General features: G+C 50.4%; 1 protein-coding gene across 6 annotated transcripts in view; it reads right to left on the reverse strand.

Annotated features, from left to right (window-relative positions):
- ARSG (arylsulfatase G) overlaps positions 1–14,029 on the reverse strand; it is an 87,521-nt gene that overhangs the window by 8,609 nt on the left and 64,883 nt on the right. For all 6 annotated transcript variants that reach the window (XM_019542353.1, XM_019542351.1, XM_019542354.1 and 3 more), the window contains exons 10-11: positions 11,218–11,338; positions 192–282 (exon numbers count right to left, since the gene is read on the reverse strand). In XM_019542353.1, coding sequence (XP_019397898.1) covers positions 192–282; positions 11,218–11,338 — 212 coding nt within the window. The remainder of the gene's footprint in view (positions 1–191; positions 283–11,217; positions 11,339–14,029) is intronic.

The following is a 14,029-nucleotide window of genomic DNA, read 5'->3' on the forward strand; positions in this document are numbered from 1 at the left end:
CCAGGTCGAAAATGACCCGTCCACCACCGCTGTCTGGGTGCGGCCCTCCGGCCAGTTGGTGACCCAGGTGACAACACCACAGTCCCCCAGTTTTTTAATTGTCTGGATTTGTTCTTGTACTGGGTTTTTAACCTCCAAAGAAGCTGGGACTCTGGCTATGGGCCTGTCTAAATGTGGACCAGACACACTACCTGTCGTGTAGAAAGCCTTGTACTGAGCCAACCGTAGTGCTTTTATCTCTCCATCCTTTCCAGCCGCTCCACTGTTGGGGTGAAACAACATCTAAAGGAAACAAGAAGGCAGCAGGTGAGAGAGTCCCAAACTTATCTTCCCCTGACCTGAGCTCTGACCCATTCTCCCAGTGCAAGCCTGTGCAGAGACACCCATTCTGCTTCCCCCACTCCCCACTAACAGCCCCTCTTGCAGACCAAGCCTCTGTTAGAAGAAAAGCTCTTCCAAAAGACACCTAGGCATTAAGCCTGGGGGAAAGGAAGAGCCGTTGATGCTCCTCAGCTGTGACCGCCCTGAACCTCAGAGCACGGTGTGGTTACTGCTGGGCCATAGCAGATCTGCCTGCTGGCTTTTTTGTTACCATACTCTTCGTCCTTGCTTTTGAGCCTCCTCTCCTTGAACATCATCCTGTTCCTCGAGGTGGACCCCATTTCCTCCCCGGGGCGCACCATGATGTGCTGGGGAAATGTGATCATCCAGGTCGCCTGTTTATAATGATCCCTCTTGTTTTTCCAGCTCATTGTTAAGCAACAGTGAGTATCCATCTTAAGAGCTGCTTCAAATGAGAGAGTTCCCTGCCACAGTTGGCAATGCCCTTCTATTGCTCTAAGCAATGATTTCATAGACATTAGGGCTGGAAGGGACCCTGTGAGATAATGAGGAAGCACAAAGGTGTGACACCTTTGATTTTCCCGTCAGATGGCAGCTCTGCTGCAAGGGTCTGGAGTGAAAACAGTGCCTAGGCTAAGAGTTAGGAGCCTTGTTAAGGGCTCCGGTGTATCAGCAGGGAGGGGGCAGTGCCTTTTGGGAGCTGGCAAACAGACCATGATTTGCACGGAGGTGCCTGTATTCCCCTACTGTAACTTCCCCCCGCCGGAGAAAGCCAGACAGTGCAGCAGGATGCCAGCAAGACTTGCATGTCACTCCTCTCCTGCTGTTATTACAGCTGAGTTAGTGGCGGGGACATCTGAGAGATCCTGACAGTTATACAAGCAGGCCACAAGTTCACAGTGACTTCATGTCTCTTGTCAAGCGGAGGTTGTGCTCGGCGTTTGGGCAGTGGAGCAGCACAGTTCATCTCCTCTGACTCACCCGCTTTGTCCCAAGGACTCTCCCTTCGAAAGCAGCTAGAGCCGTGCGGAGGGGAGCTAGGACAACGGGGTGGGGTTGATTGTGTCTCAGCCAAAATCTGACACCCTCCGTCTGTACAAGACAATCCCCCGGGGCCCAAGATAGAGTTGCAGGGAAAGTGAACCCGTGCTTCTGGGGGCTTGTCTCTCCAAAAATATCTCCTTGGATCACCACTGCTCCATATGAGGCTGAATCACGAGAGGTTCCCTCCCTGGGAAGCAGTTAAAATGATTCATAAAGTTTCCACTGCCCTAAAAATGAGAAACATCTGTTGAGGTGGTAGGCAGCTGCCTGGCCAAGTTTAGCAACAGCACTCACAGCTGATCAGTGATACGGTTACTTAGCAGGTGCCCCAGCCTGCAGCCTCTGGACCGTACAGGCTAGCACGCCCAGGCAAATATAATCTGTGCCTTCAACTACATCCAAGTGCAAACCCCACCCAAGAACAGCTTTGCCTTTCATTTCTCCCCTACAGAGGAAAGACTAGGACCGTAACTCATTAGCGGGCAGTGGAAAACAGAGCAGAGGCTCAGTCAGACTGTGCAGCATCCAGCCAGCATGTCGACATCTGTTCATCCCTTTGCAAAGGCCCTTGCGTCCCAGCCAGAGCGTCTTTCATGGAGCTAGCAGCCATCCCAGAGGTCAACAGGGCTGTAATAGTTCAAAAGGGCATCTCTCCTCCTGCATCCCAAAATAGCAGGAGAAGCCAACACTGCAGTGCCTTGAAAAGGCACCAGGGACCTTCCTCGGAGCACGTGCTGTACTGCACACATGGTGTTTTCCTGACAGGACACACAAAGATATCACATTCTTCGGGTAAATGTGATATCTTTTATTAGGCCAACTAAATAGTTGGGAAAATTGTTCATTGTAAGCTGTTGGGCACAAGCGCCCTTCTTCAGGCATATCGAGAGTCTGCTGGTGAAATGACCTCTCCTAGGTAGAACAGGAGTCCCTTGGAGAAGTGATCTCTCTCTCTGTGGGAGAAGCTTCCAAATAAAGCTCAAAGGCCTGATAAGCAGGGATCCTGGTTTTTTCTGATTTAAAAAAGTCTCCAACTTTCAATTAAAAAAAAAATTAAGCTAAAATCCACATTTTTCCATGATCAAAATGAAATGCCACTAATATATAGATATATATACAGTGGTGTTGCGTTTTGATCATGGAAAAATGTAGATTTGGGCTTACTTTTTTAAAACCGAAAATAGTTTGTTTGTTTTTTATCAGAGAAAACCAGGATCCCTGCTGATCAGATTTCCCCCCGTACACAAATTGACTGCACAATTTCCAGCAGCCTTCATCCAAACATCTCCAAGCACTAGACTGGTTATTCACGCTGCCCTGGTGAAGTGAGGAAGTGTCCAGATGCCATTTTACACATGAGAATCGAGCCCAGAAAAAAACAGAGATGCGGCTAAGTCCTGCAGCTCGAATCTGCAGATTTCAGTGGAGACTGAGAGCAGACACTTCATTTCCGTGGTTGTACAATGCTCTGGTGATTTATGGCCGCTGGCATGTATGAAGTGACGCAGAGAACACATAAATGGATTTTTTTTAAAAGAAGCCAAGCAAACCAGAGGACTTCTGACCCACATCTGCATCCTCTTCTATGTGGGAACAAAATAGAGGGCGAGAGCAAGGAGACAGCATGAGAAGTCAAAATCCCTTGCTCAGCAGCTCTCCAGAAGGGATCGATATTGTATGGGGAGGGGGAGATCCAGACTCTCCATCAAACTGTCTTTGGCTTTCGGTCAGGGGTTGGAAGACATCCAGTCGGGAGCAGCCTCGCTGCATTTCTGGTTGGTTGCAGGATGAATGCACCCCATGCCCTACGGGTTGGCCTTCTCCCCTGTGCAGTTCCCTGAAGTTCAAGAAGGCTAAGCTTGCATGGACGCCGCGGGTTGTACCCATTCTAGGTAGCGCTTGATATGACTGCGTGTGCCAATGCAAAGCCCCTCCACCAGCTGTTAATGAGGTTCGTCAGAGTCAGATGAAGAGATTCTCAGAAAATGCCACAGGTCAGCCCCGGGAGCTTTCAGCGGGGACAATGAGCAGAGACTCTTGCTTCTCCGTTCGGACTCAGGCCTCTCCCCCTCCCTGCACCTCTTGGACGTCTCTGAGCCCCCTTAGCTCCTAGCGAAAGGCCCTCAGCCCATTGCTGGATTGAGACCCTCTCTGGCTGCCTCAGCTGCAGCCATTTCAGCCCCATCCTTATTATTACATGGAGGCGCAAAACAGGTCACCGGGGCCTCGGAGGGGGCTGTATGCAGTGCAGTGTCACCAACATCCCTCCCAGGCTCCTGCTGTCCTGAGAGCTCGGTCAGGCAATGCAATGCTCATGCAATAACCCTCCCTACTTGCTTGCCTACCACACTCAGAGACACAGGGGGCCTGTGGGTTGCTCACTGGAGCTGACAGCCCCCCAGCGCGGGGCTGGCTGAGCCATCGCCAGCACCGGGGTTACCCTCTAGGTATGCCTCTGGTCCTTGTCACCATAGCATCCTGCCTGGCCAGGTCCCATCCGCAGAGCCTTCCAGCTCAACTGCTCCGGGGCAGAACAATTCCTCGCATTCAGCCCTCCTGGCCGAGGCAGCTCGCGATTCGGCTAAGCTGTGCGAGGAATGCTGTTACCAGGAGAGCCGGGGAGCTCGGGCGCTGGAATGCCGATTAGTCCTGGCCTTTCACAGGCCCAAGCCTGTTTGGAGAAAAGGGGCTGGAAGCGGGGGGAGAGATGGGAGAGGAGCAGAAAAATATGTTGTTGATGGTTTGCTGCTTTTCTAGAAAACAGTGGAAGCACAGACAGACCCTCAGAAGGGTCCAGACAGCGCTCTGAGCCATTTCCTCGGGGCAGCACAGCTCACGGAAACCCTTGTTTCCCAACTCACTCTGCCTTCCGCCGTTCCCAAACTCCAGCAGAGAGAGGGAGGGTCCTCAGCCCTTTGGAGAGGCCCCCAGAAGTATGTTGGCCACTAGACAGCGGTACATAGGGAGAAGAAGACAATCAGATAGTTAGATGAGGCCTGTTATACCCCGGGAACATCTCACTTCATCTAAAAATTCCCCCTGAGACTAGATTAGAGACTAGATTTACTGCTCCCGGTCCCTCTGAAAGCTTCTTGCCCAACTACAGACAAGAGATGGGGCAAGAAGAACATATCGAACAATAGGGTAGCAAAATAAAATACATATTTTTGTGCTTTACTACGTAAAGAGCCTGTGGAATTTGCTGTCATAAAAAGGAGTCAAAAAAGATGAGATGTCTGAATCAAATAAGCAGTCAGAGTAACGTGATTTTAGGTACGGTACAGATCTATAAGGGAGATAAACCCTCCTGCTTTCAGCTATCAGTTAAACACCAACGGCCTGAGGCCAGAAAGACAGTCCTCCTCGTAGAATGGCATTGTATAATTCTTTTCGTACAATCATAGAAAATGAGGCTTGGAAGGACCTTGGGAAGTCACATCTAGTTCAATCCCTGCTCAAAGCAGGACCAGCCCCAACTAGATCATCCCAGCCACGGCTTTGTCTACCTGGGTCTTAAAAACCTCCGAGGATGGAGAGTCCACCACCTCTCTGGGTCACCTGTTCCAGTGTATCGCTACTCTCCTGGTGAGAAAATTCTTCCTAATATCCAACCTCAACTTCCCTTGCTGCAACCTGAGCTCATTGCTCCTTGTCCTGTCACCTGCCACTGCTGAGAACAGCCCAGCTCCATCCTCTTTGCAGCCCCACTGCAGATAGTTCAAGGTTGTTATTAAATCCCCCTGCAGTCTTCTCTCCTCTAAAATAAATAAGCCCAGTTCCCTCTGCCTTTTCTCCTTTCTTGCACTACCTTCCTGCTAGGACTGGCCGCTACCAGAGACTAGATACTGGATGAGACGGACCACTGGCCCTGCACAGCTAGGCAAAAGTTAGGCAAGTTTGCTCCTAGCATTTGTCTGTCTTTAATTCAAAGAATGCTCCCTATGTGAAAACAGAGGATCCACGCTAACTAATAGCTGTAACCTTCACAAACTAGTCTCTGCTCTCGAGATGCCAGCTACTACAGTGACTTTCTTGCATTCAAAGTTTCTAAGGCTCACTGTGGAAAGTGTCCCCTATTTAAACAAAGACTGAAGCCACTGCCCTGATCAGATCCAAGATATATATGTGTATGATGGTAGCTTAGTACAGAAAGCCAGAACTGCCAGGCAAATATTTAACTAATTATAAGGATAGCAAAGCATGGGAACAAACCACCTCCAGATGTTGGGAAATCTCCTTTGCTGAAGGCTTATAAGAACAGGTTAGACAAACAAGGTATACTTGAGCCTGCTTCAATGATCTCTTCAGGTCCCCTTCCAGCTCTACAGTGCTCTTACGTTAAATTCAAATACAACTATCTAATTTAATTCACCTCCCTAACACTTCCCGGTGGTGTCTGTTCATTTTTAAGGCTTGTTTACTGAATTCCCTTTGATGCCTCTTGAATTTCTAAACAGCTATTCCTATTTGATGCACTGGCATCTTTTTGATATCCCAAGACTCTCCATCTGTGTTATCTGCCAAGACAAGAGCCAATTAAAAATCCAAACATTCATGAAGCAGGCTGAGCATGGCATATACAGTACTAAGTTAGAAAAAGTGGATGGTTCTATTAGAAATTTGAAACACTTTCGGTTTTCTTCGACTTCCCATTTATTGTTGCAGCTTTGCCGTTCAATAATGAAACTAAACAAACTGAGTTTTTGAAAACTTTCCAGCGAAAAGTTGGGTTTTGATAAAATATACATTTTTTTAATCCTGTTGGAGGTTCTTTAGGGGGGGAATTAAAAAAAAAAGAAAGAAAAAATACATTAAAAATATTTTTTTCCTGTAAAAATTTTCATGTGGCGCTAAGGCAACTTTCCACGGCTACGTCCACAAGGCATCTCGAACTGAAAATCAATATTACATTTATGCTCCCTTTAAGGTCCCTGTAAACTGAACTACTATTTAAGTGGCCTTAGTATAAGCAATTATCATAGTCAGTGGATCTAATGCCCCGTTTAAAGTTTGACCTTGCAGGCGCCTATACATGGGCACAGAGGCTGCTCTGACCCAGTCCATCGAGTCTGCTGGAGCATGGCAATCGCCGCACTCCAGCAGCCTCCTGCATCTTGTGTATCAGTGTCCCCATACTTGAAAAAGGTGGCAGAGGTGCTTTAACCAAAGCTCGTTGAACGAGCATTACTTCAAGCACCCCTGCTGCTATTTTCAAGCACGGGGACGCTGATACAGGATAAGCCATGGTGCTTGAATTACAGCAGCTCTCCGAACCACGCTGAAGTGCCACCCCTCTTCCCATCCCCTGCTATGTCAGTATAAAGGCTCTATATAGAGCAGTATGGTTTTAATCCTGTACTGGAAGAAGTTAAACTTTACCAGTAGGCAACCTCCTAAGCATTGTGCCTTAATGCAATCCTTACTGCATAAGTGACACCATTTGATTGAGGCCTGCCTGTGAAAGGTGCCAGAGAGCTGCAAACTCTCTGCCATGCATGTTACCTGTCACCTGCCTACTGGTGGGTGACTTTGCTATTTGAAAACAGGAGCTGCTCCCTTTTCGTTTGGGTTTGTATACCTGAGTAAGCAAGCTGGCATTAGGAACACACTCCTCTGACATGCAACTAATGACACGGGCGCGTTTGTCTGACATTTGTACCCTTGACACTTTCACTATGGTTTATTTTCACTACAAACAGTCCTGACTCAAAACAGGCCCCAGCACCATGACAGGTTGTACCAGACAGTAGTGAGTAGGGCTGGACCTGAAAGCAAGGTTACCTAAGTGATATAATGCACGGAAATCTACAGGTCTTGCAACCAGCCTCCTAAAGGGAAATAAAACAAAACCAAAAAAAGCCAACCCAGCTGTCAAAGCTATGCATACATCAGATGGTGCAAATAAAGGGTTTGCTTTAGAGAAGATCTGTCAAGGCAAACCCTGCAACATCAAAGGGAGCTTTTGCTATTACCAGCTCACAAGCACCTGATTAAAGGGACTGCATCCCCATAGCCAAGTACAGCGTGCGGCTGTCTGCTACCAAGCAGGGAGGTACTGAAGCATGAGCTATTGGCTGTCCAGCACGGGAGTGTTGGGAAACACGAGGCCAAGTGATTGCTGACACACACAACCGCTCTCATTAGAATATAACACAATGACTTTAAGGCGTGGTGCTACTTTCACAGAGGAAGTTATTTTCTCCCCTCTGCAGGGTGTAGCACGCAGCAGACCAGTTGTATCCAGCTGGCCAGGAAAACTCAGGTCTCTGCTGGATTGAGTGCAAGGAGCCAGACAACTTCAAACACATCTGACAGGCTGCCTGCCGTTCTGTGGTCTGGTCCAGGAAGCACCAGCAATATCCTGGAGGCAGAAAGTACACTCAGTCGGACACCACCGCTTGCTGGTTCCCAGGGCAAGGAGCTGAATCCCAAAGCAGCTGAGTGGCTGACCTTATTGTGGCTAGAAGCAGCAAGGAAGAATCGCCCAAACCTAGAGAAAAGCTAGCCTTCCCGGGCTTAATTTACTCCCAGGAACACTTTGGGAGTGAGTGTTCGCAAAAGCCATTTGATCCATCAGAAAGACAACGTGACCACTGCATCCCCAACTCCATGGGAGGAGAAACAGTCTTGCTAGGACAGTGCTGGGAACCCCTCTCACTGACATATGGCCAGGAGAAAGCGCTGGGAAAAACCTAGCACAGGCAAGGAAGACAGTAGAGGAGACCCAACAGGGCTTTTTTGCTCCCAGAAACCTTGAACCCCAGAAGATCTCTCAGGAACACTAGTAGTTTTCAACCACTTAATGAGTGGGTGACTGCAGGCAGGGCAGATGCAAGCTCTGGTGGGGTGACTGGAAGACGGTCGAAGTGCATCAGGACCTGAGGCAGGTGCACAGGACTTGCAGCTGTTATGAAAATCTAGCATTTAGAGTCAACGTGCAACATGCTCCTTTGAACACCAGCACACCAGGAAGCCCACAGCTGCCCTGTACCCTCACCGCGTGGTGCCCGGTATTTTCTCCGGTTCCTGGTGCCTTTGTGGGCAGCCCATCTTCTGTTTCTTCTTTGCAATGTGCAGTCTGTTCTTTCCTTTCCTTATATATTGGGCATGCACTGTGGGAAGACACCACACTAAGGCTAGGAAGCTCTGCTAGCCAAGCCCTTGCCCATGCCCACCTCTCATGGCTATTATAATTCTTGGGAAGGGGGTTAGGAAGATCAGTCGTGAGACCCACCACTATAGATGGGTAGTGCTCCTGAGATAATAGTGTAAATAGTGACCATGCCTGGCTGACCTTTTATTTCATTGCCATGAACTGATTACTCCTTGCTCTCTAGCAAGGATCATGGCTCACTTCCTTGGATCATCTGGCAAGGATAGCACACAAGGCAATGGGGGTGTCCTTGGTCTCTCCTGCACCTTTCCTGTGGCATGCTGCCTTTGAGGCTTTCCATCTATTGCCCCAAAGATCTGAAGTTTGTTATAGGGGGTTTTTGGGGGGGGGGTCTATGGGGATAGAGGGATGGAAAACAAGTTCTTGTGGACTTTTCTGCACTTAGTGCCTATTACATGGCTGCTTGCGATTGCAGGGGACTTGACTCAGTGATCCAAATGGCCTGTTCCAGTCCTATGCTCCCATAACAGGGTTAATCAGAAATCATGAAGCCATATGAACTTTCGCCTGCCCTATCCACTCCCATTGTTTACCTAGTGGCTCATAAGAGGGCTCCATAAACAGAATTCAGTACCAACAAAGCTTCAACAGGCTCCGAAAGCAAATAAGAAATCCCCATGGGCTGGGTTGAGATGAGCGCAGGAGGGTGGACTTTTAAGCCTTGTCGGTGGGATTCCCATGAATGGCTATAAGAGCCGTGCACCAAACTCCTGAGCAATGCTCAAAAAATGTGTTCCTGCAACGACTGTCTTACAAACTACATGAGGAGCTGCTAGTCGTTCAGGCAGACCGAAAATTGCAGCCAGGGGCTTTGACATGTTGAGCATGAACACGTTTGAGGCCCAGCTCAGCCAGAACGCGGGGTGAATCATATCCCTGTGTGTCCAGACAAGCAAGGCTTGCGCAGCCTGCTCCGAGTGCATGGGAATCTTTCAACTCTGAGACGAGCGCCCAGCGGGTAATGAGCATGGGGAAAATTGCAATCACTGAGGCACAGGGCTCATCACTAGGCCTCTGCTGCGAAAGGTGCAGGGAGATGGATCCAACAGGTGAACTGCCACGCAAAGCCCAAGAGGGAGCTGTGCCAAGTCCTGATCCTCAGATTCTCTCGGGCAGCGCCGATCGACTCCAGCCATGCACAGAGCCAAGGACAGGCCCACTGCCCACCAGAGCAAGGTGGAATTTGTCCCGCAATCCCAGATTTATGGGGTGCATGCATGCGTTCACCAGGTAGCTTGGCACCTGGGCCCTCAGTGTGCAAAACGGCTTCTTGCCCTGCCTCACCTATGCACTCCATCTGTGATACAATGGTCAAGTGAGGAAATAGTAGAGGAGGTCATGGAGATCCCAGTCGTGGTACAGATCATTTGCAACTGTCCCCTCACTGACAACGAAGTGTGGTCCAATGGTCAAAACAACTGCACCAGAATCCAAGGCCTCTGCGTCCCGGTCCTGCCTTCACCCGTCCTGTCTCATGACTCCACACAGGATCACTAATTCATTTCTGCAACTGCACTACTTCTTGTCGGCTTCTCCTCCAATGTGAACTCCAAGATTGGTGGGAAGCTACAAGGCTCCTCTGCGGTGCTGCTCAAACCTGGTCTGGCAGGAGATGCTCACCCTAGGCAAGGCACTGACCTGGCAGGTCACTTCACTCCTCTCTGTCCCTGCTATCCCTTTCCCTCTTTATCTGCCCTGTCTGTTTAGACTTCTGTACATACCCTTGGGGACAAGGACTGTCTCTCACCATACAATGAGTCTCAGCTGAAGCTTCTTGGCGCTACTGCACTACAAATAACAACCATGAAGCCAACCCTCTGCAGTCATAGCCATGGCCAGAGACCCAACCCCATCGAGCACAGGCACAGCTCAGACATCTCTTGAATAGCAACTCAGTGGTCACAGGAGTCATCGTCAAGGTGGAGTCCTTTCTTGTGGGGCTGGGCCTGAACCCCATTAGATCCAACTGACTTAAAACCAAAGCTGGATCCAGGCGAAGCTGAGAGCTGGATGGTGGAAGTGGATCCTTTAAGCCAAGCAGTAATGCCAACCCCTTGCCAGCCGGTCCTGAAGAAGCCACACATATGCTATTGTTTCCCACTAGTAACTAGGCAATGGTTGAGCACAGATGCTGGGATTGTAATCTGCTAAGTCTATGTAACGTCTCAATCAGCATTTCACAACCCGTGGGTCACAACCAAAAAGACGGTCGGAAGAATATATGAAATGGTCATAAACAAACTTTAAAGATGGATCAACAAACGTAAAAAATGGATTGTCCTTTAAAGGCGAAAAACACTGGAAACCATGGCTTTTCCCTTGGAGGCTGGCAGAGTTGCAGCCTGCAAGGGGCTGCTTGGGGCCACCCATGCCCCACACACCCCCCGCCCCACACACTGGGGGCTGGGGGCAGCGAGTTGGGAGTGAGGGGCACTGAGTCAGGACTGGCCATTGATGTTTACTAATGGGTCCTGGTACAAAAAAGGTTGAGAACCACTGGTTTAAATGATGCTCCAGTTCAAGCACCAGCAACCTGTCTGTAGCAATGCCTATCATGAGTGCCCCCAGGGCGAAACTAGAAGAAGGGAAGATGCAAGCAGCTACCTCTATGAGGGTATCAGGATTCAGCTAAATGGGGAAAGGGGGCTGCTACCTACTTTGTGTCCATTGTGCGATTGCCCAAAGAGGACGTCAGACACATCCAGGCCATCGAAGCGTCTGTGGGGAGGGAGGGTTGCATTTGCCAGGGACACTACGGTGGGGAAGATGTCCAAGGTGCTGGAAGAAAGAGGTTGGTTTCATTAGAAAAATGGACACAACTGTCTGGATAAGTCCCCTCCACACTCCCAAGCTTGAAGCCTGCTTCTCAGACAGCCCAGTCCTTACATGCCAGTCAGTGCAGCCTGGGCCGGGATGTGCTGGGAACCTGGACTGCCTGATGCGCTGTGTTAGCTAGCACACTTTTCGGATGGTAGCAAGAGCATGTGCATGAGACATTTGTAATGATGACCCTGCCTCCAAAAGGAAAAGAACTGGCTCCCTGGCCTTTGCCTCTATCCCTGCATCCCTCCAGAGACAAGGGGACCCATCCACCTTTCCTACACAGATGCACTGAGACAGGCCAGAGCTGAGAAACCTGGAGTCTATCTTCAGGACATATTCAGCCTCCCCATCAGCAGCACATCCAAGCACCTTGCTTCCATCTATGAACAACTTGAGAAAGAGTTGGGGAAACACAGGCAGGAAGCAGGGGCTGGACTCACCCAAGGTCTGAGGTGAGGACCCTGCTTGGTTTTGTGTTTCTACAGTGCCCAGCAGAGCAGGACCTGGTCCTACTACTGTATACATGCTTTGAAGCCAAAGCCACCCCAGCACCAGTGCCTGGCCCACAGCTCCCCGCCCAGCCCGTATAGGTGAGCAGCTCCTGCTAAGAAAGGATGGAGCAGCACTACAGACGCAAAGCTGTCTTGCATGCTCCGGGGTCCCCACTGAAGACAACGCTAGCTAGGGATCCTGCAGTACAGGTTGGCCTCAGGAGCTTGCCCAAAGTCCCCATAGAAGGCAACGGGTCACCCTCTAAGGAGACCATTATTTTTTCCATTCACCCACAGCAGAGCTTATACCCCTGGGAAAATGTGGTCTCGCTATTGCATCACGCAGCAGATGTAGAAGCCAGAATGGAAAATGCTCGGTGCACTTATCCCAAAGAGCCTGTCAGCATTTCCACCATAATCCTGTCCTTTCAGGGGCTTACAGCTGCACCACAAAAATTGCTGCAGGCTCATTCTGGGTTACTCCACATATGCTGAGGCTGTGCTATGGGCATGACACACTGAGCAGAGTGCACGACCCTGCTTCCTGCCTCTCAGGCTTTGCAGCAGAGTGACATGGCGGGCCCAGAATGGAAGGGGGGAGTTTCTGCCTCAAGGCTTTGGCACTGTCTACTTGCACAACCACTACCAGGATGCTCCTGCATGAACATGTAGCAAGCCGCAATCCCAGGAAGTCTTCCTAGGTCCAGGAGGCCAAAAACCCAAACAGACCAGTCAAGGGACTGGCAATCAGAAACTGACTTCCTTTGCCACTGACTTACAGTGCAGCCTTGGCGAAGTCACTTTAACTTTCTGGGCCAAATTCCCCAACATGGGCAGGCACAACCCAAGGGAGATAAGCAGCAAATCCAGCTCTCTGCATCCCTGTTTCCTGTTATCTAGCCCTCCCTTTAGCATCTCCATTCCCCCCTTTAATCCTGCTCCCTGGCACAAGCATGAATGGACTCCAGTGAATGCCAAATAGGATTCCCACATCCCCTACAGCGGATCAACACAGTGCCCTGCTCCTGTTTACACAAGTTGATTCGAGGCTGCCACAATGAGCTATGTCCCAGATTTGGTGACAGGTGTGCTCATCAGCAAAGCCCCCTCCTCTGCACACAGGAAACAGAGCATTGGCCATTTCCCAGAGTACACCATCCCACACGGACCATGTGCACGGACAGAGGAGAAACATTCCCAGTAGAAGGGCACTGAGACCGCTGGGCTGGGCTGGCCAAACACAGGCTGCGAGGGGACGTGGTGGCCCTCTGGGAGTAAACACCAGCAAGAGGGAATGAGCACCGAGCTATTTAAACCAGAGGACAATGCTGGCTCAAGGACAAATGGGGATCAACTGCTCTGGGTAAATTTAGTCTGGAAATGCAAAGAAGGATTGTAAACATCAGGGTCATGAAGTTCTGGAACAGCCTCCCCCACGAAGAGGACAGGGAGATGGGCCAAAAGCCCTGGGTGGTGTTAGGATGGAGCCTGAGTCAATAAGGGGGAACCTATGCCATGGACCTACAACAGCAGAGCACGGGACATGGACGCACCAGTCCCTGTGTCCCTCAAAGCGCTTGGAGAGGTGCGGATAAGGGCTCGGCAGAACCTCTGGATCTGATTCAACATCTGCACTGGGGTTTTAAGGCAGCCCAGGGGGCAGTGCATTGAGCATCCCCTGACTGCCAGGGACAGCTGGAGGGCCCAGCCACCACTGTGAACTGCAGCATCTCCAGCAAGCGGGCTGGGGAACACAGCGGGCAGTGAGCTCCCAGTGGCGGTACCAGCAGGTGCCATTTACAGGTGCCAGGCTGGCTGCCAGCGTGGCTCAGCAAAGAGGACGCACCTCCTCCGGTAGCAGCCTCCTCCTCACCGGCTTATTCAGAAGCTGTAAAAGTCACTGATAACAACAGGAAAGTATATCCGCCCTGGATCAGCAGCCCTGGTCACGGTGCCAATGTGCCAAGACTCTTCTCTGCAGGCCCTTTGCACGCCCTCATCCCCAGCCCTGCTGAAAAAGCAGGTAAAGCCTCTGCCTCAGCCAGAGTTCGCACACACACAGTGGAGCCTCTCAAGGGAGAGGCTTCCTCCTGTCTTGCAAACCCTCAGGCCTGGCAACAGAGAGGAATCCCCTTGCGAGGAATCCCCTTGCTTT

This window comes from Crocodylus porosus, unplaced genomic scaffold, assembly GCF_001723895.1.
Source record: "Crocodylus porosus isolate Cpor-Errol unplaced genomic scaffold, CroPor_comp1, whole genome shotgun sequence".
Classification (NCBI taxonomy): domain Eukaryota; kingdom Metazoa; phylum Chordata; order Crocodylia; family Crocodylidae; genus Crocodylus; species Crocodylus porosus.